At 41.7% G+C, this 26,010-nt stretch overlaps 1 protein-coding gene across 1 annotated transcript in view; it reads right to left on the bottom strand.

The window, feature by feature from the left end:
* Nucleotides 1-26,010, bottom strand: part of LOC100918039 (S-adenosyl-L-methionine-dependent tRNA 4-demethylwyosine synthase TYW1) — a 207,548-nt gene that overhangs the window by 79,249 nt on the left and 102,289 nt on the right. The window contains exon 13 of the mRNA XM_012549824.3: nt 9,936-10,071. Coding sequence (XP_012405278.1) covers nt 9,936-10,071 — 136 coding nt within the window. The remainder of the gene's footprint in view (nt 1-9,935; nt 10,072-26,010) is intronic.

Here is a 26,010-nt window from a genome sequence, read left to right as displayed (position 1 = left end):
GTGGACTTTAAAATAAATTAATTCAATTTGATTCAAAAAATCTCTATTAAATGTCTACTGTGTGCAAGGAAAGCACTGTGTTCGGTGCTAGGAGGAACGAGGCATGTAATGGAGTAATTCTTGGTAAAGAAGAAAGCAGGGAAACGATGGAGCAGAGATAGGGGCCTCCAACTTTCCAGAATAGGATTCTCTTTCACCTTGAGCAAGGGAGGATCAAGGAGGACTTGATGGAGGAGGTAGCAACCAGGACAGACTCTGGGAGAAAAGGGATGATGTCAAAGGGAGAGGAGGAAGTGCTTTCTGAAAGGAAAGAGAGGGGGACTGGAGAAGGAGAGCAGGTAAGGGAGAACACCCCAAAATGTTGCTGCAAAAGTGCATGAGATTCAGAATGTTGGAGTTTGCTCCAACTCCATTACATATGGAATATATAATTCTGAAGGGAATGGGCCTGGAGCCACAAGAAGGTTCCTAAGCAATGGAGTTCTGTGGTTGTGCACTAGAAAGATTATTTCAGCATGTCATAAACATATCAGCAATCAATTAATAAGCATTTATTAAGTGCTATCAGTCTCAAGCAGGTGCTAAAGCATTGGAAATATAATAATAATAATAAAAGTCCCAATATAAAGGGGGGAATAAGAACAAGAAGAAAGCTATCAGAGTGACTTCAATCTACTTTGGCTTTAACAATGAAAATCAGTGGAGTGAAAAACTGAAAACACAGCCACAAAATTCAGTCAGTATCAAGAATGAGTGACAGCAGAGAAAAGGCAAGGTTCCTTCTTTAGGTAGAAGTGCCATCTTTTGGTTTTACAACACCTTTATTTCCAAGTCAAGTTTATTTCCCCTCCCCTCACTTTTTCCTTGCAATAAAAATCAACAGAGAAAGATGCTTACAATTAGTTCTTCCCTTCATTTTCAGTCTAGTGTTTGGGATAATATGTGGGAATAAGAAAACAGGTCTAGAAAACTACCTAAGAAAAATCTTGCACAAAATCTGGTGCCTCCCTTAAAACTGTTTTCAATTTTGCCTAAATAAACACCTTTCAAGTTGTTTCAGAAAGAAAAGGTACAGGGCTAAATATATAAGCAAGATAGGAAAGTTACAGCTTTTTAAGTCTTTATGTAATCAGTGTGGAAGGGACTGCAAAGCCTGCCATGGAGATTCACTGTGATTGGAGCTGGGGTTGATTTGGTCCCACTACCTAGGAAATCGATTTGGAATTATAATTTAAAAAGTCAAGAAAAGTGTCCGTGCCCTTTGAGAACTATAATCAATGTGTAAACAAGATGCCTGTCATTTGTGAAATGGCTAAACACGGGGTGGTCCATGAGCACCAGGCAGTAAGAAACAATCCATATGAAGGGGAGGTTCATTCAGAGATGAGTGATTAAAAGGAAATCATCATTACTGGGAAACTATGTATGCAATAACGACAATGATGTAAATGGAAAGAAAAGCCAAAGACCACACCTGAACGGAGGAGAGTTACCAATATTGACCCAGCTTCACCATGACAAAAACATGAGAAGAAACCCCTCCCTCCCAAATTTGCAGAGGTTTGTGGGAGTGGAACACAACATACTATCAGAACTGCAGACTGAGTTGGTTAGTTGGGTTTTTTTTTTTTTCTCTTTTGTTCTTTTTTTACAAAGGATAACTCTCCAGAGGCAGGAAAGGGAAGACTAAATTCAGAAACAAAGGTGAACCAAGTTAGAAACAAAAATCTACAAAAGGAAACTGGGATTTTCAACTTTTTTAATGTTCTGTTGCCTACTTTGTTGAAACTTTAGCAGGCATAAATAACCTTCTTTAACTAAATACTGTACTTCTCTTTGTGCCATTTGGCGTGCTTGGATTCAAAATGATTACATCAATGAATCTTGTCAGCAAGGCCATTAGAAGCAGCAAACAGCTGGTGACAGAAAAGTGGCTCTGGGTACACCAGACAGTTTTCTAAATTGAAAGTGACACAGAGCTGGTTACTGATTTCAACATCTGTTGCAGATTTTACACTTGGATTTCCTAAAAATATGAGTTGGCCCTGAAGCATCCTCCAGTCACTCGCAGCCCCTTTCACTTAACCCAGTTCTCCTCACACCCTCTAAACAGCAGTGTCTGCCAGAACTAAGTTCAATTCAGGCAGCCGGGAAGAATGAAGGTCCTTACTGTAATACGTGAGCCAGGGCCCCCTGCAGAGCAGATACAAGGCCAGAGGGGTCTTACTGAATGTCCCTTCTAAGGGACCAAATTCACAGGGACACCTATCTAGGAGGAAAACACCTGGATGCTGTCCAGGGTCCCAGAAATGAGGCTGGTTGTTGCTGATCCACAGAAATATCATGATTATGGCTGTAGGCTGAAGAGGAAGGCTGCTCCAAGATTTCTTAGCCAACAGTTCAAACACTGGTTTTTGTGGCTGTAAAATGACCTCCAAAAGACTGTTAGCAACTGGCCACAATTAGAATGACGAGTTTAATAATAGCTCCCATTTATAATAATATAATAATAGCTCCTATTTCAGGTTTGCAAAGCACTTTATATATTATCCTATTTGATCCTTATAACAGCCCTGGAATGTAGGGGCTACTATTATCCCCATTTGATAGATGAGGAAACTGAGGCAGACAGCAGATTAACTGCCCTGCCCAGGATCACGTAGCTGGAAGAATCTGAGATCTGATTCAAACTCAACTGTTCCCGAGTTCAAAGTTCTATACATTGTGACATTTAGCTCCTTCTGAATATGGGGACCAAGATTTTAAAATTAAGCTCATTCTATTCAACTCAGTTCAATAAGAGTTTACTCAATACTGAGCAAAGCACAATAGAAATAGAAAGATTAAAAAAAAAAAAGTCATTTCCCTCAAAGAACTTACATGTTATCTGATGGAGGAATATGTGGCAAGCACCCATATCAACACTATGATAGGAATAAAGAAGATATTCAGATGTCATTTACATCTTAGAGAGAAGAAAAACATATTTTTTTTCCATTTTCATTTCAAACTGTACTGCTAAGGTGATGTCCCAAATCATGGAAATCCACAAACACGGCGCCATTTATAATTTATCTTGTAGCTACAAGGGAAGGAAATCATTTCTCAGGAACTAGATTGATTTATGGTGTCAATTCAAATTCATGAGATCTTGTTTTTACCTTGAATAAAAATCGAATAGGAGGAAACCAATTGTGAGTTTTGTCCTTTTGCCAAGTGCAGTGAAAGCTTCAGAAAAACATAAACAATGGATATGGTAGAACACTGTCAGCTCCAAACCCAAGCATCCTACTTCCCACCAACACAAGGAAGCCTGGGACCTTAAGCTCCTTTTGCAGGGAGTTTATTAATAAAGATTAAGTTTCAAGCATTCAATGAATTCATTTATTCAGTCTGAAAATTATGGGAAGGCTTGCTTCTTGCTTGGCAGCCCAGCAGATATTTTGAGGTGTGCCTTCTAAGAGACTGGGAAAGATTTAGGATGAATTAATTAAGGGACACAGAAAAAAATGCCTGAGGGCTTCTGAGTGCCAAAGCTGACATCCAGTCTATCCATGAGATTTGGCCATACTGGGCAAAGGGCTTTTTCTCACAGTCCTGGGGGTGAGTAAAGTTTAACTTAACCTTAGGTCACCTGGGTGGCTTCTGTTGCCCAATTTCACACAAGTGACAGCATCTGGGTTCACTTGCCCGGTTCGGCTTACTGAATTTTTTTAAAGGGCATCTCTATTTATTGACGGTGGTAGAGAGAAGGGCGACTTGTGAAGTGACTTTCTACAGAAAACCCAAGATTAGATTCATAAGGAGATGAGCAGCAGATGGGCAACAGAGTCCCATCAAATTCTCCCCCCCTCACCATGTACATGCAGTTTAGTAGATCTGGGTTTAACGTTCAATATAATCTTGTACAACGTCATACGTTTAGAACTGTAATGAATTCCAGCCATGTCAAAGTAAAGTCTACGAGGTTCATTCATTTTCTTCTCCCAATCTGAAAATGTTTTAGGTTTTCTGGTGCTGTTCAAGCTTTTTATTCCCTTATAAGTTTAGAAATTTGACATGGCACCCAAGTCCCATTTGTTTAAAGCTCAAGGTGTCTGCAGATAAGGAAAGACTGCAGGAAGAATCCCTGTGCTAAATGGTCTGCAAGGTCCATTTTATCTCTTATTATTGTTAGCCACCTTCTAGACATCTCCAACTTGAGGTCCAGTAATGTCCTAAATTCAGCATGTCCAAAACACTTTTTCCTTCCTCCTGCGCCCTTCCCTGCTATTACAAGGGACCACACCTTCCTCCCTGTCCCTGGGGCTCACAACCTAGGAGTCATGCTGAATTCCTCACTCTCACCCCCAAACCCAACATGAGGCCTGCTTGAGCTCACCTGGGCAACCCTTCTTCTATTTACCTTTTCTCTACTCTGCCACTGGCAGCCCACCAGCGTGGGCCCTCAGCCCTTCACACCTGGATACCCGCAGCAGTCTCCCTCCCAGCTCTCCCCACTTGAGTTAGTTCTCCATTCAGCCATTAAAGTGATTTTCCTAAAGCACAGGTCTCATGATCATCCACCCCTCCCCACTCAATAAGCTGCATTGGTTCCTCATTGCCTCCAGAAGCAAATACTCTCCTTGACATTCAGAGCACGACCCCCTTCTACCTTTCAGAATTCTTCATGTACCTATTCTCTGGGATGTACTCTCCAATTCAGGCTCCCTGCCTCCTCACCAGTCCACAAATAAGACCCTCCATATCTCAGCTCCAGGCATGCTCTCTGGCTGTCCCTCCACCATACCTGGAACACTCTCCCTCTTCCACCCCCTCCCCAGCTTCCTTTAATTTAAGCCCTATATAAAAATCCCACCTTCTACTGGAAGTCTTCCCCCCTTCTTAATTCTGCTGCCTCCCCTCCCTTCATTATTTCCTGTTTATCCTGTATATAGCTCACTTTGTACATATTTGTTTGCATGGTTGTAAGCTCCTTAAGGGGACTGTACTTAGCTCTGCAGTATCTGGTATATAAGGGATGCTTTATACATGTTCGTTGACTGACCAACTAAATCCATAGCCCTATATAAGCCCTACTTTGAAGAGCGAGGTGGAAAAGTAGATAGAACACCAGGCCTAGAGTTCAAATCTAGCTTCAAACTTACTAGCTGTGGATGACCCTGAACAAGTCACTTCACCCTCTTTGTCTCAGTTTCTTCATCTGTAAAACAAGCTGGAGAGGGAAATGGCAAATCACACAAGTATCTTTGTCAAGAAAGCCCCAAACGGGGTTATGAAGAGTCGGCCACAACTGAAAATCACTGAACAACAACAAAAATCTATTTCATTTATAAAAACCCAAGCCCAGCTTTAGTAGCTGGGATCTACCATTCATTAGATTGTCCAACACTAACTTCTAAAGATGTAGTCCTATGTGAAATGTGGCACCAAAACAAATAATAACTTAAGTCTCCACAGACTACTTTTAAAAGCATTTCTAGTCCCTCAGTCTCCCTTCTTTTCCCTCTCTTGCTGATATCATCAGGTTTCTCAAATTGAAGCATTCATTCCCAAGGCTATCGGAATAAAGATAGAATAAAGGAGAATAATTTTCTGAATAAAGACAAGTCAAATAAAAGTTTTCACTTGATCACATTAAAGATGGCACATATTACACTCCTGAAATGACAAAATTATAATCCTGAGCTAAAAAGGGACTGAGTTAACACGATCCTGCTGCTCATTGCCTCAGAGGCTGGAGAAAGGGTGAAAAAGGAGTTCATCCTTCATTCAGTGGTTATTCACCTGGAAGAGAAAGCATCAGTGAGGAGAAAGCTGGGCTCAGGGAATCATTCCCAACATAAAAACTGGAATCGAGTTGAGAAGTATTAAAAGGTCTGTCCACATGAACTTGCTTAGAGAAAAGGGGAAAAAAGAAACTTTGTCCCTCTGTCCCCACCCTTAAAAGTGTCTTCATTCTCACTCTTTCTCCTTCCTTTTCCCATTTATTTCACCCCTTCTTTCTCTCTCTTTTACCTTTTCTCCCTGCACACTCAAACTGATATTTATAGCTGAAATGGACTGAAAGATCAGTTAAAAAATTAAGTAAATGAAAATAAATGAGTGAATGAATGAATCAAAGATCAGTTAATATGACTCCACTTGACAGATAAGGAAACAGGCCAGAGAGGCTCTGTGGCTTCTTACCCCAGGTCAGAGCTAGAATTGGAGTCCCCCACCCATCCAGGCTGCTACCCAGAAGCCACCCTCTTGCCACAACATCATGTCACCTTGAGTGAGTTCTAGGCAAACTTTCCACGTCGCATTTCCCAAGTACATCACCAGCCCTTAGCCACTCAAACATCAGCTAGTTATGGTGTCATAGAGACCAGGGCTGCTGTGGTGGTCTCTATGACACAGCATGAACAGAGATTCGGACCCTGACTGTCCTGTCCCAATAACGCCTCAGTCTTATGAAGAAACACGCTCGGCAGCCACGTTTAATCAGCAATACAAGCCAGAGATACAAACCGTGCTCGATTCTTTAGAAATGATGCTACTGTTCACATTCTGACATCCAACGATGTATGTGCAAGCAAATGATATTCCTTCCTTCTGCAGAGGATGAAAGTACTTACTGAGGGTTCAAGAATATAAAATAAAAGATTAAACAACTGAATGTTCTACCAAGTCTTGACCTTGGCATGATGGGACACTGGCAAAAATAAACTGGGACACACCGCTGATAAAAGTCTATGGCCCAAGCTAATAGTGGAAAGAGTTTTATAACTAATAGATTTCTGTGTATATGTAAATTTAGATCTACTAAGTCCTAGGGTAACTCTATGGCAGAAACTGTCTCTGGAGGAAAAGTACAGGCAACACATCTGTTCTGTTCACCTCCGCCAAACAATCTGTTGCCCCACGGACACAGCGTCCAATATCTTTCCCCCTTTCCCATTCAAAGAAGGAATAGTCTGGTAAGAGAGGAGACTCCAGACTGTCAATAGTTAGGAGAAAAAAGAGAGAAGACTGTCCTCTTGCACTTTTGGAGTGCTCAGTTAATATAAATGAATATTTTTAATCTTGAGCCAATTGTTAAAAACTCTTATTTTCCTAAAATTCTAGAAGTCTCCCCCCCCCCCGCTTGCCACAATCTGATCCTGTTTGGCTTCTTTTTCTGTATCCCCAGCTCTTAGCTCAGGGCCTGTCACACAGTGGGTGCCGAATAAATGTTTATTGACTGAATGACACTCTCTAACTCAGGGAAAAGCAAATAAAAAATTTAAACACTAATTCCAGAAGAAAACCCCATATTTGCTTTCCTATTCTATTAAACAAACAAAACCTGTGTATTTTTGTATCAGCCTAAACCCATCAGATTACCCTCCCAACAAGGAAGTTGTCAATTGTGATTCTGAGGCTACCTCTCCCACAGGCCTTCTTTGGGAACTCCAAAAATCCGTATCGTCAACCTTTCCTGACATTGTACGGTGTTAACTGCAACATCAAGAACCCAAGAGAAGGCGTCTGCCTTTCATCTGGATAGAGTTCTGAAAATGTCAGCTCTCTCTCCAGGGGGGATGGGCACCACACACCGAGAGCAGACACACGATCCCAGAGATGCTAGACCAGACCACCCGGGGGACGCTTCAAAATTAGAGTTTCCCAATGATGATGATGCTGGTAAATGCGCTTGGGCTGAGACACGGTGGCAAGCATCTCACAGCAGCCCTCAGACTCCCCTTAGCACTGATTTCTCCCCCTACTGTGAGGGGTGACAGGAACGCTGATGGAGGAATTGGGTGCTGAACCTTTGGGCCAATGAAAAAGGCACCTCTCCTCCCCCTCCCAAGCAAGGAGACCTGATGCCAACCTGCATGTGGGACCAGCGGAGACCCACACCCACTCCGAAGGAGTCACAGGACCCAGATTTGAGACACGCCTCTCCCTGTCACATGCTGGGAAAACTCACAAACCAACTCGATCCCACCTGGCAGGTATCTATTACCCTGGAAATACAGGGCCGATGGTGACACAGTCCTTGTCCTCCCCCAGGGAAACATGACAGCAAAGGCACAGACTGGCAGGGGACAAAGTGCTAACAATGGCAGAGATCTGGCCTATAAGGTGCAGCCTCAAGGGGACTCCCGGCTCCAAGGTTTCATAAGAAGCTCGCAGGAGAGGGCGGTTACCAACCGCCAGCCTGGGGAGCCGTGAGCAGGTGTGCAGAGTGGGCGGCTTTCAAGGGAAACTGGAGTTGTTAACAGAAGGCTGCAGATTGGTGTCCTGAGGCAGGCTGTGCCCAAGAAGTCAGCAGAGGACTGCCGAGGGAGACCTCGATGGCTATAACTGCCAGGACTACAGTGGGCTTCTTCCAAAAGGGAAAAAATCCGCCGAGTTGTTCTGTCAACGTCTCCTTCTATCACATTAATTTAATTCTGGAGACAGGGAACAGGTGCATTTGATTCCACTTCTTCACCTTCGGGAGTCATGGACTTCCAGTTCAGTAAAGCCTCAGGACCCTTTCTCAGAATCATATTTTTAAATGTATAAACTAAAACACAAAGGATTCCAAAAGAAGCCAATTATGCTGAAATAGAATTATCTATCTATCTATCTATCCCAGCCTTATCATGGAATGGCTGCTGCCTCCGTCAGACCTCAGCTCAAAGAGACCACAGTCTCCCAACTGCCTCAGGGCTTTCTCCAGGAGTCCTGATCCCCATCTGCCCCCCCTCAGACCCAGATGGCTCTGGAGGAACAAGGCCAGTGACCTTCCCCAGCCCTCCCTCATGTCAGTCCAATTCACTCCCGTGTCCTGGCATCACCACAATGAGGTCCTAAGTACAAACAACAATACCACACAAGCCCCCTCCACAACCAAACCAAGAGAGCAGAGCCTCATCGGGCTCATGAGGCGGCGGGCAGTCTCCCGGCCTCCGTGTCAGACGGGGTAAGGTCCGGAGGACTTAAAGGGGCATCTGGGTCCCCGACAAGGTGCCAGCAACCCTCTGAGGGATTTTTGTGCCATTCACAGCCTGTTGTTTTACATTCACATTCAACTCGTATCAGGAATCGGTCATTGGAGCCACAAAGGCCTGGGTCCAAGAGCTGCCTCAGACACATCCTGATGTGTCACCCGGACAAGGCTTCAGGTCTGAAAATGCAGAGAAGGTGCCGACTTGGATATAACCGCGTCTTTGCAACCTCGCCAGATGTGAGCATTTTGCGGACACAATGGGTTATAGACACCCCGTATTCACAGTGCATGCACCCACAGACACAAGAATACTGGGTGCATAGATGAATAAGGGAGGATGAAGATGGAATGATCATTTGGAAAGTAAAGAAAGAGGATGTCAGTAAGGAAAAAGCCCTGGGCTTAGGGTTAATATTCTGCCTCTGCTACAACCTTAGTGTGGACTTCAGCCAGTCATGTCACCCTGACCAGACTCAACTTTCTAATCTGTAAAATGGGCATCATTCCCAGAATGCCCAGTGTTCACACTGCCATGAGGTAATGGGCAGAACAGTCATTGTGGGAGCAAGCTGGCTGGAGGGTCAGGAAGGCCTCTGACCCATCCTGGCTGGGTGACCCACAGCCCTCCATTCACAGCTCTCTGAGGCTAAAAGCCACAGAGGAAGTGGCAAATAGCACTGGGAGGGGGAGTTCCTTACACCTAGGAGATCCCAGGCCAGGTCACCCCGTCAGTCCTTACCTTACAGGTAAAAGAACCAGATTTGGAGGGGTTGAGAGGGGGGAAGAAAGGACATCAGAGAGGCTTCAGAACTCACTTCTGCTACTTGCTGAATGACCCTGAACAGGAGGCTCAGGTGTTTTGGGGTCCCAAGTATTCCAATGGCCATAAGGGCCCAAGGGTCTTACTTGGCAAAGCAGCCGATGTGACACAGCAGGTGCAAGCTGCTGCATGTGCTTTCTCACCACATACCTTGGCAGCCAGGGCTCTTAGACTGTCGAGGAATCTCTGCCAGAAATCCTTGAAGAGCGGCCGGTCAATTTTCTTCAAGCTCTCTTTGGTGCTAGCATCCACACTGACATAGAGCTGGGTGACTGGCTCCAGGTTCCTTGGGAAGAAAAGGGAGGGAAGGGAAGGAAATAGGAAGAAAAATTAGAAAGAAAAGATTACTTCATTGCAGGACTTTCATGAGGCCAAAATTAAACATTTCTCCTTGTTCATGGGCTTCCAACTATTCCCAAAATGCACAGGGATAACTCTTGTCCACGATAAGCTGGCTGCCAACTTGCCACCAAAAGGTAGCAGGAAGACCTGAAATCACCCCAGAAAGATGGCAACAATGAACCAGTGAGTCCATGAATTAACTGAAATGGCGCTTATGAAGTGCTTGTTCTGGGCCAAGTGCTGGGCTAAGCACTAGGAATACAAAAAGAAAAGGGAAAAGGCCCCTGTGCTCAGGGCACTCATATGAAAATAGCAGAAAGAGGCTTTTGCTTGGAAAGTTATAGGGATGGTGGGCAGAGAGAGCCACAGGGGAGGAGACTCTCACCTAATTTCCAACAGCAAAGAGATGACAGCTGGGATCTTACTTCTAGAAATCCCAGACTTTGAGAGATGGAAGGAATCCCAGCAGCCACAGAATCCAACCCCAGAGACAGGGACTCGCTGCTCTCCCGTGCCCAACGAGCGGTCATCCAGCCCCTGCTTGAAGACCTCCAAGGGTGAAGGAACCCCTGAACACCCCACTTTTGGGCAGCTCTCACTCTGGGGAAGCTTCTTCTGACACTTCCAACATTTAAAGAAAGACATCATGTTTCCCCCTTCCCAAGGCCCCACCCTGACAGTCAGTCCCCTCAATCAATGCTTCATGGCAAGGTCTCAAAGCCCTTCCCCAGTCTGATTATCTTCCCCTGGACACTCTCCAGCCTACTAATGTCCTTCCTAAATTGTCACACTCAGAACTGTACATGCAATGATATGAAAGAAATTGGGCCAAAGTTTAGCCAAAGGTGCCTGATTTCTTTTAAACAAAAATCTCCCCTTCCCCAAGCCCTCATAATGTGCCTTCTAGTGCCTTCCCTCTGTTAATTACTTCCTACCTATCTGCTATATAGCTTGCTACGCACACACAAACACATGTGTACATTTATGCACAATATAACATGTTTGCTATCTCCCCCATTAGACCACCTTTTGTTTCTTTTTCTTCCCCCAGCACTTAGCACAATGCCCGGCTCCCAGGAGGAACTTAATATAGGTTTATGATTGAATGACTTTATTGACTGACCACCACGGCATCTCTGCAGGTATCCCAGCGACACTGAGAAGCCCGGGAGGCAAAAGTCAATGGAACTAAGACACGTGCAGTGTCCAAGATCTGGGGCTACTGAAAAAGCCCCTTAGACCAACAATGACAAGTCACTGCAATTCAGCAAAGTTACTAAGTTCCAGTGAATATGAAGATTATGATCCAAAGTCCTGGAATAATATAAATATGCCATCAAATATAAATATAAATATAAAAATATAAAGAAGCTATGGCTCCTGCCCTCATGGGGCTTATGAACTTGCAGCGGGGCATAGCCACCACACAGATCAAATCTTAGCACAAAGGGGAAGGGGTCAAGAACTATGGAAAGATCCAAATAGTGTGTTCCGCAAGTACGGTACAGAGAGCACTCTTCTTCTGATCAAAAACTGCCCGTGCTTTCTAGCATCTTCCTGGCAAGATCAACTTTTCCCAGATGAGTCACCAAAAGGTGACTCTGATTGAGGATTTTAATTATTTGAACTCATAAAAATGCTCACAAATAGATGCTTGCATTCTCTTAACCTATAAGATTTAGAAGAGGAGATTCTGAATGTCCCTCGCTAAAAGTTAAAGATAAATCTAAGCAAGTGAAAAAATGATGTGAACTTATATGCAAAGCTGATATATTGGTAGAACTCTTGCAAGGCTCTGGAATATTTCTCTACCAAGCAAAAGTATCTTTCTAAACAAGCCATTCCACTTGCCAAAGACAGAAAGGATGGCATATCATTACTTTAGAAACCATTAGTCTACCTTATCATCCTTGAAACAGGCACCTCATCCACTTGGGTAACAAGCCATGCTCCTTTAACTCAACAATATTTTTATTTTTTTAATGGAAAGGTTACAAAATGCCAGCTTAAATGGATACTTGCTACAAACAATGAAAGGCATTTATCTTGAAAGTGCCTGATATAAAACGAGAACTATTTCATCATAACTACTTGGACTGTGAAGAGTAAAATCCAGGAGTGGTGATTATTTTACAATCAGTCTCTTCTCTAGTATTTGTGAGAGGAAAAGAGGTGCCCATATATTCACGGCAATGGCCACATTAGATAGTTCCCTGGATCATTCCTGAGGGAGACGACCAGAGACTGTCATCCCATCCAAGGTAAGATATCTTTATGAATGAATCTAAGACTGACATGGCGCAAACAAAGTAAACCCTGAAGCAGATGGGAGGGGAACAGAGGCAGATAATCCTTGGAGACATTTCCCTCAGAGAAGGAAGTTTCCTAAGAAACAGAGAGATGACGCTGCTTGGGGGCGGCGAGACCTCTGCCAGCAGAAGGAAGAGAAGATGTGAAGGGAATGGGCTGATTTCATCGCTGCCTAGCAATTGCCTCAGTGCTATTCATGAGGGAGAAGCTATTCATTTGCCTGTCTTTGCTTTATTATTGTAATCCAAAAGACAGAAGAAAATCATTTTAATTAAAAAGTACAATCTGAAAATTATCATAACATGCCATACAGTTATATTTAACACCGGGCTCTCAAAACGTTTGTAGAATTTTACATTTCAGACCTGCTTCTAGTTGATCCCTGGGATAAATGAATGGAGAGAACAAAAACAGGACAGCAGGGTTCCCAAAACCAAAAGCCAATCTCCATTTAAAAAAATAACATAAAATAAAATAACCAATCTGAGCTTGATTGTTTCAGTGATATGCACACTGATGAACTTCAAGAACCGAGTTGGTTAATCTGTGAGCACACGGCAACAGCAAGACCAGAGCTTTCACTACTATTCAAAACACTGGGTTGTAGATGGCCACAAACACGGGCGGGATGTCCTCGGGCTCACTGGTGGAAAGAAACTGAAGCTGCGATTACTCCTGAAGATGACAGGCGAAAGTGCTGGCTCTCTGCGGCTACAGGAGTCAGAGAACACTTTCCCCATTCAGTCTTGGGCCACAGAGAGCAAGGCCTGATGAGGAAGGTGAGGAAGGGCAGGGGCACCGCTGTGCTTGGGGCACGGCCAAGCCAGATACACACATGACTTAGTCTGGCAAGAATAGTGGGGCAAAAACTGGAATCAGGTTTGTCATTATTGTTGGGGGAAACAAAGACATGCTCCTGCCTCTGGGTAACGATGGGACGTGAGGAGGAAGCTGTGTGGGGATAGCTTTATATTGTGGAATTAAGGGACAAAAAGTCACTAGCGCTCAGCTCGCGTGCCCCTCAGAGGGAGAGGAAGCAAGGCCTCGGAGGGAGCATCACGAGTTACTTCTCTCTCTCTCACCTTTACAACCAGAGTCTGATCCCTGCAGGAAGAGCGAAACCTGATGGGCACTTATGCGGACAAGGGCACAAGAGCTGCTACAGACACCACCTAGAGATAAAAGGGATGTGGTCTGACCCAAAGCATCCAGAATTCTGAAGAGCTAAACCTTGAGGGCAGGGCTGGGGGAACTAAGTCAGACCAGCCTGTCCCTGTCGCTGTGGTGATCCACCCGAGCTACAGCCTACCTGAGAGGGATCGCCTCCTGACAGGGGCAGGAGACAGACATTTCCGGACATTGGCCAATCAGGGAATTCTTCCCACACATATATGTGACAAAGGGTTCATTTTTTCTTTTTCTTTTTAAAGCAGGAGAAAGATTATGGGATCTGATTGGCAGAGACCCAAGCTAGAACCGAGCAGGACTCTCCCAATGTTCCCCTACAAACAACTTTAAAATAACATCTCCATCAAATTTCAGAGTAGCAGAGAACAAAAGATCAAAGGTAGACATAAAAAGAACAAATCAGAATTAGACAAGTAGAAGCTAATGATACTAAGAGAGATCAAGAAATGATAAAATACAGTCAAAATTTTTTGAAAATAAAAGAACATATGAAATGTCTCATTGGAAAAAAGACCTGAAAATAGGTGGAGATATACTTTAAGAATTAGTGAATTACCTGAAAGCCATGATCAAAAATAACAAAAAAGAGCCCAGATAGCATATTTCATTTTTTCCATCAGAATGTCTTCCTGTTTTATTTCTTGGTTGTTAATAATCAGAAGACTATCAAACAAATTTCTCTTAAAATATTTTTTCAAAGAAGATTGTATACTTTTGAACATGCACAAGAATCACCTTGTTGGATGAAAGCTTTTAAGAAGATGTTTTATTCTACTTAATTGAATGTTTAAAATTAGTCAACTAAGTAAATACAAAGTTATTTCATTTTCTTTACATCTTTCAGTCAATTATATGATTACAAAGCTGTGGCTTACTTTTTTATTGAAGTTTTTTATTTTCAAAACACAGGCATCGACAATTTTCATCATTCACCCTTGCCAAACCTTGTGTTTCAAATTTTTTTCCTTTCCTTCCCCCCACTCCCTCCCTTAGATGGCAAGTAATCCAATATACTTAAACATGTGCAATTTTTCTATATGTATTTCCACAATTATCATGCTGTAGAAGAAAAATCAAATTGGGGCAGCTAGGTGGTACAGTGCATAAAGCACCAGCCCTGAAATCAGGAGGATCTGAATTCAATTCTGCCCTCAGATACTTAACACTTCCTAGCTGTGTGACCCTGGGCAAGTCACTTAATCCCAATTGCCTCAGCAAAAAAAAAAAAAAGAAAGAAAGAAAGAAAAAGAAAAATCAAATCAAATCAAAATGGAAAAATGAGAGTGCCAGATATATTTCAAGAAATTTTACATAAAACTGCCTTGATATCTTAGATCCAGAAGGTAAGAAAAAAATTGAAAGAATCCATCAATTATCTATTGAAAGAAATTCCCAAATGAAAACTCCCAAGAATATTATAGCCAATCCTAGTGCTCCCAGGTGAATGAGAAAATATTGTAAAAGCAGCTACAAATAAATAATTCAGATATCATAGAACCATAGTCAAGATCAAACAAAATTTAGCAGTTTCCATGTTAAAAGACCACAGGACTCTATTTAGAGAGCAAAGGAGCTAAGATTACAACCAAGAATAACTTAACTAGAAAAACTGAGTGCAATCCTTCAGCAGGAAAAAAAAAAAATGGATAGTTAATGAAATAGAGGACTTCCAAGCATTGAAAAGAACAGAGCACTGGGAGAAGGGAAAAGGCAAAGGTAAAATGGACAAATTTTCTCACAGAGGAGGTACACAAGGAAGAGCTTTTAGAGTGGAAGGGAAAATGGGGGGAGGTGGCAATGCTTGAACCCCACTCTCATCAGAATTGGTTCACACAAAAGCAATTATGTCTTACTCAAATGGAGACAGAAGGGGTGGGGGTAATGATGGGGTGACTGGTGATTGTTCTATATTGCCACTTGGGTTAGAAAGTACTTTCTCCATCCTATCTTATTTGGTTATCGTCATAATAAGAGAGAGTCAAGTATAGTTGTCACATTTTACGATGAAGGAACTGAGGCTCAGAGAGGTTGGAAGAGGTGCTCATGGCCACAAAGTTAATAAGAAGCAGAAGCAGGACTTTAACTTTTCCCTCTTTAACACCTTCTGTTGCCCTTTTTCTCTGATTAGAGGATTAGAGGGAGCAACATTTTCTCTTTATAGAGGGGTGAGAACTATGCAGATAATTCTCCATTTCCTACCAGCTACTCTGCTTGGTTTTGACTCTAAAGAATATCATCCCTCTGTTGCCCCACCACTCTTTTTCCAGATTATTTTGGGGTACTCTCTTCTCCCTTATTTTCTAAGCTCCTTGGGCCCAGGAACTATCTTTTTTTTCCCTTATCTGTATCCCCAGGGTATAGCACAGTGCCTGATACACAGTAGGCACTTAATAAATGTTTACCAAATTTCAATCACTTGAATCAGATTCTGGGACTTCCAGTTCAACCCATTCAACTATATTACCTCTTTAAAATCGGGTTGTAAAGAAAAGAGATAAAAATCTGAGACTCTACTTAGAACAGATTCTGCCCTTTACTGTTTTCCTAGTCCTATTGACATTTCTGAGATGAAAACTTGTCAAATATTAGCTGAGGAAAGGCTCATAGCAGAGATACATTTTAGATGGGCAGACGGCCTCTGAAAGTTATCATGGAGCATGGCCCTGAATAGCAACAGCTCTTTGGGGCCTTGTGTCTCCAGGCTCCCTCCTAATCTGATAAGGCTCTTTCTCGGAAGTGATCACATCCTTGTCGTTGAAAAATCAAAAGGACAAGAATTGGCTAAAATGACAACTGGTGATATGGTGCCCTTCATCAAAATACATTTAAGAATATGTATGTGTATATACATATATTTTTATGCATATGTATATATAAATGTATATAAATGTACATACATATACAATCTATCCACACCATATACCCTACGTAGCCATTTACCTGACATGAACTGTGAAAACATGATCCAATGCCTCTTTCCCTCTTATAAGTAAAATAAATCTTAAAAGGGCCCACAAAGCTGAGGAAGCATTCAAGAACTTTATTAATAAATATAACTTAGTGACCTCGTCATCACAGTAAAAGTAAATTACCCTGTTTAAAAAACCATATCCTCATTTTGGGAGGAAAGAGGCCATAGAATCCTGCACCAGGTTTCCACAGTGGTTTTTTCCAATAGTTTATATTAGTTATTTTATAGCCACAAAAGGCAAATGGGCTGAATATTTTTAAAAATTGAAAGAAGCTTGGTATAGCAGGGTGCTAGAAGATCCATAATATCAAGAAATTCATGTCCTTAAAGTTTGAAAACACCTCCCTTTGCTCATCAAAATGGCAAAAACTGCTTCAAAATGGTTAAATCCCACGGTGTCAGAGCTGTTAGAACACAGGCACTCTGTTCCATCCTTCGGGATGTTTCTCATAGAAAAGAACCTCCTCTTTTGGAAAACCATCTGGCTATACAACAACAGTCATAAAACGGACCATCCCCTTTGGCCCAGCAGCACTACTCTTGAGCATGTACGCCAAGGTTATAATTAAAAGAGGGGGAGAAAGGACTTATGTGGACCAAAATTAGTCACTTTATTTATAAAACTGGAAAATGGGAAACAACTTCCTGGCCACCTCCACGTCCCCCTCCTGTATTTCAGCCCTGATCAACACCTTCTCCATCCCCACTAGTGACTCCCGATTCCTGCTTCCGGGACGCCAGGTTCTGTGGGATGAAGCCAAGGCTTCATCTTATTCTTCCCAGAATGTGGAAAACACTTCTCAACACCGTGCACCCTCCCAGCTGCATACATGTGCGGCCCCTCTCCGATTCTCCTGCAGAGGCTTCCTTCTCCTACTAGAAGGTCTGCTCTCTGAGAGCAGGGACTGCCCTCTGTAGCCCAAGATCTGGCACAGAAGAAGGGAGCTTTGTCAAGCAGACGATGCTTAAATAAATGATGACACGTTCATAAAAGTATTACTGATAAGCCACAAAAATATGAAGAAAACCTTAAGATGTGGAAAACCAAGCCAAGGGAGGCAAAGTGAAAAGAGCAAATCGGGTCAAAGCCATCAGCATTTATTAAGCTCCTACTGTGTTGCCAGGCACTGGACTAAACACCGGGATCACAAAGAGTAAAGCCTCAAGGAGCTCCCAGGTTAGTGGAGGAGACAAGATGCAAACAACTGTGTACAAGCAAGCAATATACCAGATAAATTAGGAATAATCAACAGAGGGAAGGGATTGACATTTGAGAGGGACTGGGAAAGGTTTCTTGTAGAAGATAAGTTTTGATGAAGACTTAAAGGAAGCCTGGAGGTGGAGAGGAACAAGGAGAATATTCTGGGCATGGGGGACAGCCAGAGAAAATGCCCAGGATCAGGAGATGGTGTCAGCGAAGGTGCCAGTCTCCAGATCCAAGGATATGTGAAGAAGGGCAAGGTGTAAGAACACTGGAAAGATCAGAAGGGAACAGAATATGAAGGGTGTAACCCTAGGGGTTAGGGTGATGGGGGCCAATGGAGTTTATTTAAAGGTGGGTAGGCTTGTGCTTTGGAAGATCAATTTGACAGCTCAAGGGAGGATGGACTGAAGTGGGGAGAGATTTAAGGCCGGCAGACCCCCTAGCAGACTATTGCAGTAATGGAGGTACAGGGGATGAGCCCGGACCAAGGGGATAGCAGTGTCAGAGAAACAAAGCAGGAATAAATGAGGGATGTTACAAAGGCTTTGGTAACTGAATATAGGGGAGGAGGAGAGAGTGAGAGACCTGGAGAGACTTACATGAACTGATGCTGAGTGAAGTGAGCAGAACCAAGAGATCACTGTACACGGCAACAAGAGGATTATGTGATGATTAATTCTGATTAACTTGGCTCTTTTCAACAATGAGGTAATTCAAGTCAATTCCAATAGCCTTGTGATGGAGAGCCTTCTGCACTCAGAGAGAGGATGTGGGGACTGAATGTAGATCACAGCATGGTATTTTCACTTTTTTGTCATTGTCCTTATTTTTTCTTTCTCATTTTTTTCTTCTTGATCTGATTTTTCTTGTGCAGCGTGAAGAATGTTGAAATTGCACATGTTAAATCTATATTGGATTACTTCCTCTCTAGAGGAGGGGAGAGGAAGGAAGGGAGGGGAAATTTTTGAAACACAAAGATTTGCAAAAGTGAATGTTAAAAATTACCTTTTCTATGTATTTTGAAAAATAAAAAGCTATTATTATTATTATTATTATTATTATTATTATTATTATTAAAATGACTCCAGGAACCAGGCTGATTTTCAATCTCAACATCCTCAAGAGTCAAAACTTCCATGCTGTATGGCTTTAAACTACACAAACAGGCTTGTTCAATCAGACTACAATCTTTCAGGGAAAGCCTCATAAACCTTAGAACTGAACTTCTATCTGGGCTCCACAAGTCTCCAGTGCTCATTTAGATGTCAGATCTCTGGTTTATCCAGACTATTTAACTAGCTAAGTTAACTCACACCCCAGGGCATCTCTGTTCTGCACTCCCATGAACTACAGAAGTCTCCTGCACTGTATTTAAATGCTCAGGAAAGGGATCAAGTCCTTTCTCTGAACAAACCAGATTTTCATGTGCCTTCTGCTCTGTCGAATCGGATACATAGGAAGTGCCCCATATTTTAAGCTTAATAAAGCAGCCATGGAATGTAGGACAAACTGGGTGCTTCCTGCAGTTAAAAGGCAGAATGAGTGGTCGGAAGGCATGATTTATCCATGCATGGTCTAGGAAGCTTGAAAGCCTCTCATTGGCATGTAACATAAGCCTATCCACAGCAAACTAAAATCATCTAAAAGGATTAAAAGAGAGACACAGAGACAGAGACAGAGAGACAGAAGCAAAGGGGAAGGGAGGACAAATTTTTGTAATTAAAATCCAAGCTTCCTGCATCAAAATCTCAGTTTCTTTGACTCATCCACAAACTTATCACAAAAATCTGGACACCCTAAGGGAAGAACACAAAAAGAAGCTTTAATTTGGTTCTATTCATCTTAAAAATCTTGATTGCTGTGAATGTCATTCATGCTCATCAAAAACAAACACTTGAATAAATAAAGAACAGGAAAGAGAACTGGACGAGACCTGGTGAACTAGTATTATACACAATGTGGTTCTTAAGCTACATATGGAGAGAGCGAGAGCGAGCTACATGTGTGTGCATATATTAGCTTTAACGTGTCTGATTCACCTTTGTGTTTTCTTCAGTGCTGAGGCACTGACCAAAGTCTGAGTAAAAATTATATAATGTATGTAAAAGTGATGATTTGGATTACATAATAATGATTTCAGGAGGCATCAAGCACAGAAGGTGAGGAAACAACTAAGAAAGGCCCTGCCTTCAGATTATAGTTTAACACACAAAGAAATCATTAAAATACCAAACAGACCCCAAGAGGTACATGGTAGAAGCTCAAAATATCCACAAGAGATCTAAGGAAGGAAAGATCTTTTCTGACGAAAGGGAGAGATGGTGACTAGAGGAGCTGAGAGGTAAAAGGATGAGGAGGCGGAGATCAGAGTAGCCCAGTCTCAGGTTAATGATATTAGGGGGAAAAGGGCTGGAAAGGATAGAAATTAGCCCAGTTTGACTAGCTTGTATTAACAAGCTAGTGAATGTGGGTAGGGGGATAAGGATGAGGGGGGGCCTTGAAAGGCCATACTAAGGAGCGTGAGATTCATTCTGTGGGTCAGAGGGAGCCTCTAAAGGGGCCTATGAGGACTGACATGGTCGGATCTGTGAATGGGCGAACAGAACGTGGCAGTGGTGTAGAGGGCAGATGAAAAGGGGGAGAAGACAGAAGAAGGAGTGCAGGCTAGGGAGTCCGTGCAAGGCTCCTCACTGGTGAGAACAAGGGCCTGCTGTCAAATGGGAGCAGGGAGAAGGAAAATCGATCGATCCACAAAGAGTTGCCACGTGTCCGTGATGGGCTAGATGCTGCAGACACAAGCACAAATAATAACAATTGCTTTCTCGAAGCTTGCAAAGCTAAGTCTGAATGTATCAATATAAGAGAACAAGCAGGTAGGGGTTTGGAGGGGAGAGCATCAGCAGTGGGAGGACCAGGAAAGGTTTCATGCAGAAGGAGAGACCTGAGGGCACCTGGAGGAAAGAGAGGGACTCAGTGACACGGAGACCAGGAAAGAGCCCATGGAACAGCACCAAGCCACAAAAAAAGTGACCCACAAAAGGAAGCCAGAAAAGCATGAAGAGACTTGTATTAGACTTTATAGAACTGATGAAACATAAATAGAACTAGTGAATAAATACTGTAAATGGGGAAAACAATAAGAAAACAATCCAGACTGAATGCTGATCGCGTATAAGAACAATCTTGGTCCTGAAGAAGAGAAGACGGCCCCTTCCAGAGGTTGGAACATTGGATGCAGAACACTTTGTGTAACATCAGACTTTTCCCAAAATGTCAGCTAGCTGCCGAACTGTTTTTGACTTCCTTTTACTTCTTTGTTACACAGGAGAAGGAGGAGGCAGGAGGAATACACTGGAAAATGAAGGTAATGTGAAACAAAAGATACTAACAAAACTTACCTTTGAAGAGAAAAGTTAATCAGAACCAGGAGAATAGTACTCTGGATGATTATAACAATATAAATAAAAAACAACACTACAAAGCAGCCAATTTATATAGTAAAGACCAATCTTTTGGTAGCAAAGTCAGTCAATAAACATGCACTTATTAGGCACCTACAATGCAAAGCCCCAGGAATACAAGGGGAAATAACCACAGAGCTGCCCTCGTAGGGATTCCTTTCTAATGAGAAGGGACTAAGTGCAGGTTCTCTGTCAAGGATTTAATTTGTTTTAGTTTCCAAAGCAGGTTCGAAAGAGCATGGAAGGAGAGTGGAGTGCTAAGAAATGACGATGAGATAAAAAGGAAAGGCATTCAATACTATTTTTAAAAATCAAATAAAAAAATCTTCCAGGGACTCAACTGGCATGAAGGGCCCCATCCCTAGCAACCTAACGTGTGCCAAGCTTGTATCTCAATAAAGAAAGAATTTCCACCTGCCCCTGTCCATGCCAGGTGGGCAATCTCTCTAGGGCCAGGACCCAGTTCTTAGAAAGAATTCAGACCTGAAAGGAGGCTCAGCAGTCATTTTGTCCAACCACGTCATTTCTTATACAAAGGCCCTCGGTCTCCTTGCATCACAGATCCATCTGCCAGCCTGGCAAAGTCTAGAGATCCCTTACATGCATAAAATAAAATGCAGGGGATTACTAAGGAAAGCAAGTCTATTAGAATACAACCATGAAAAATATGGGAAAATTAGGAAAAAGTGAAAAACAAGTTCACGAACCCTTCCCCCAGCCAAAGGGGAAGAACTAGAGATCCACAGAAGTTGTGTTCACACATTAGTTTGACCTAATCAAAGCTGGCATAAAGGAAATCACTTTGAACCTAATCAGCCCACAAGAAGTATCTGAAGCCTATAAAAATTCCCTTTCCTTAAACTACACTTGCCAAAGTCCTAAAGCACATTTTGCACCACACGTTGAATATAATATGACTAAGCCTTTTATTTTTCAGGTTGTGAGCCTGTGGAGATGCCAGTTAGTGCCCCAACATTAATCCTTTTACAAAGCCCAGTGAACCGTTCAAGCCTCTTGGAAATTGTCTTGCAAACCTAGAGAAATGACAGTACCCCTCCCTCCCCAATAGGAAGAATTGGTGCTAGCACAGTCTGCACTGGACACCCAGGTGTGACAGACCTTAACTTTTGACCTTTTCAGTTGTCTTTGGCTGGAAAGTTTACTGCTCCAGGTACTTTTGTATGTCATTATTTAAAAGTGTTCAGAGAGTTTGGGGGAGAACTCGGGTAAGTCACTGCCTTTGCTCTGCCATCTTGGCTCCACATCACCAAGAAACTTTTAAAAGAATTATGAAAATAATATCATACACTAATCCAACCATTAGGGAGAGCAATCTGGAACTATGTCCAACGGACTATAAAACTGTATACCCTTTGACCTAGCAGTGTCTCTACTGGGCCTGTACCCCAAAGAAATCATAAAGGAGGAAAAAGAATCCACATGTGCAAAAATGTTCATAGCAGCTCTCTTTGTGGGAGCAAAGAATTGGAAAATGAATAGATGCTCATCAACTGGGGAATGGCTGAACAAGTTGTGATACATGAAGGTAGTGGAATATTGTGGTTCTACTAAAAAAAATGATGAACAATCTGATTTTAGAAAGGCCTGGAAAGATTTACATGAACTGATGCTGAGCGAAAAAAGCAGAACCACAATAACAGTGCATCAGTATCATGATCAACTATGAAAGACTCAGTTCTTTTCAATGGTTCAAAGATCCAAGGCAATCCCAATAGACTTTGGACAGAAAATCCCATCTGTGTCCAGAAAAAGAACTAAGGAGACTGAATGTAAATCAACACATGCTAGGTTCACTTCTTTTTTCTATTTTTTTCTCTTCTATGATTTTTTCCTTCTGTACTGATTTTTCTCTCCCGACGTGATTCGTAAAGCAATGTGTATTAAAAATAAGTTTTTTATATAAGTTTATGTAAAGTTTGGGGTTAAAAAACCCCAAAGAGATACTAAAGAAGGGAAAGGGTCCTGTATGTGTCAAATGTTTGTGGCAGCCCTTTTTGTAGTGGCTAGAAACTGGAAACTGAGTGGATGCCCATCAGTTGGAGAATGGCTGAATAAATTGTGATATATGAATGTTATGGAATATTATTGTTCTGTTAGAAATGACCAACAGGATGGTTTCAGAAAGGCCTGGAGAGACTTACATGAACTGATGCTGAGTGAAATGAGCAGGACCAGGAGACCATTATATACTTCAACAACAATACTAGATGATGACCAGTTCTGATGGACCTGGCCATCCTCAGCAACGAGATCAACCAAATCATTTCCAATGGAGCAGTAATGAACTGAACCAGCTACTCCCAGAGAAAGAACTCTGGGAGATGACTAAAAACCATTACATTGAATTCCCAATCCCTATATTTATGCCCACCTGCATTTTTGATTTCCTTCACAAGCTAATTGTACAATATTTCAGAGTCTGATTCTATTTGTACAGCAAAATAACAGTTTGGTCATGTATAATTATTGTGTATCTAATTTATATTTTAATATATTTAACATCTAGTGGTCATCCTGCCATCTGGGGGAGGGGGTAGGGGGTAAGAGAGGAAAAATTGGAAGAGGTTTGGCAATTGTCAATGCTGTAAAGTTACCCATGCATATAACCTGTAAATAAAAGGCTATTAAATAAAAAAATAAAAATAAAAATAAAATAAAATAAAAAACATGCCACATGACACAGAACTGGTTATCACAAGAACGTTTTTTCAGTCACATCCCCAAATATCCAACCCCAAAAAGGCACCAGCCACCAACTATATGAAGGGGCTCATGCTGGCACTGAAGACTAATTAACTTTTATACTGGCTATTGGGAAGGCTGATTTACAGAATTTTACAACACCAGCATGGAGCAGGATTCCAAGAGCCAATGAATGGGGACATTCAACATATAGAAATACTCATTAAGACCCATGGCCTGGGCTGTTTTCTGCATGCTGTTGAAGCAAGTCTTTCCATCCTTATTTGGGCCATGTTTAGCCACTTTTCTGAGAATCCAAAGAGCAGAAATTTCGGGCCTAATGCCATAAATTCAATGAACTAATTTATCACTAGCTGCCTATCAGCATCAGTGGAGGGGGTGTCTAAACCAAGAGTTCCCCACACCAATAAAATCACAGGCCCAGACCTCCAACAACAAAAAAAATCTTTCATTAAATTTAAAATCAACTTCACGTTGTTCTATTAGAGCATTCTGCTCCTGCTTATAAAAATCATTTGTCTACCAGTCCCCCTAATATTAAAAGAATAAATCATGTTTCAAGGAGTCAAACTGCTCTTTCAGTCAGTTGCACAAAATATATTTACTGATTTCAAGAAATCTGTTCCCTAAAGTCATCATTTTATATTTACAAAGAAGCCACTGTTTTTAGAGTTTGGCAGCCTCTTTTACTGTAATACAACCCTGGCTGTATTAAGAGCTAGCCAAATAGAGATTATCTGAGCTGTCTTAATCATATACTGACCAAACAGTACAAAAGAGTCAAAGTTGTTTAAAATTCTCTTCCTTAAAACAATCAAAAACTATTTTTCTTTTTTTTCTTTATTATTATTAAAGTTTTTTTATTTTCAAAACATATGCATGGATAATTTTTCAACATTGATTCTTGCATAGCCTTGTGAAGAACTATTTTTCTTAGAAAAAAACTTTAACTTTTTTTTAACAAATAAGATATCCCTAAACAGACAATTTTCAGATAAAGAAATTAAAACCATTTCTAGTCATAAGAAAAGATGCTCCAAATCACTATTGATCAGAGAAATGCAAATTAAGACAACTCTGAGATACCACTACACACCTGTCAGACTGGCTAAGATGACAGGAAATGATAATGCAGAATGTTGGAGGAGATGCGGGAAAACTGGGACACTGATACATTGTTGGTGGAATTGTGAACGAATCCAGCCATTCTGGAGAGCAATTTGGAATTATGCCCAAAAAAGTTATCAAACTGTGCATACCCTTTGATCCAGCAGTGCTACTACTGGGTTTATACCCCAAAGAGATCCTAAGGAAGGGAAAGGGACTTGTATGTGCCAAAATGTTTGTGGCAGCCCTCTTTGTAGTGGCCAGAAACTGGAAACTGAGTGGATGCCCATCAATTGGAGAATGGCTGAATAAATTGTGGTATATGAATATTATGGAATATTATTGTTCAGTAAGAAATGACCAACAGGATAATATCAGAAAGGCCTGAAGAGACTGACATGAACTGATACTGAGTGAAATGAGCAGGACCAGTAGATCATTATACACTTCAATCATAAAAATATACGTTGATCAATTCTAACGGACATGGCTCTCTTCAACAATGAGATAATTCAAACCAGTTCCAACTGTTCAGTAATGAAGAGAATCAGCTACCCCCAGAGAGAGAACTATGGAAATGAGTATGGATCACCACATAGCATTTCCACTCTTTCTATTGCTGTTTGCTTACATTTTATTTTCTTTCTCATTTTTTTCCAGTTTGATTTGATTTTTCTTGCGTAGCAAGATAATTGTATAAATATGTAAGCATATATTGGATTTAACATATATTTCTACCATATTCAACATATATTGGACTATTTGCTATCTAGGGGAGGAAGTCGGGGAAGGGGAGGAAAATGGGAACACCAAGTTTTGCAAAGATGAATGTTGAAGAATTATTCATGCATATGTTTTAAAAATAAAAAGTTTTAATGAAAAATTTTTAAAATGTATTGAAAATAAATAAATAAGCTA

This window comes from Sarcophilus harrisii, chromosome 4 (genome assembly GCF_902635505.1).
Source record: "Sarcophilus harrisii chromosome 4, mSarHar1.11, whole genome shotgun sequence".
In the NCBI taxonomy this organism is placed as follows: domain Eukaryota; kingdom Metazoa; phylum Chordata; class Mammalia; order Dasyuromorphia; family Dasyuridae; genus Sarcophilus; species Sarcophilus harrisii.
Note: the sequence above shows the minus strand (reverse complement) of the source record. Positions and strands in the feature narration are given on the sequence as shown.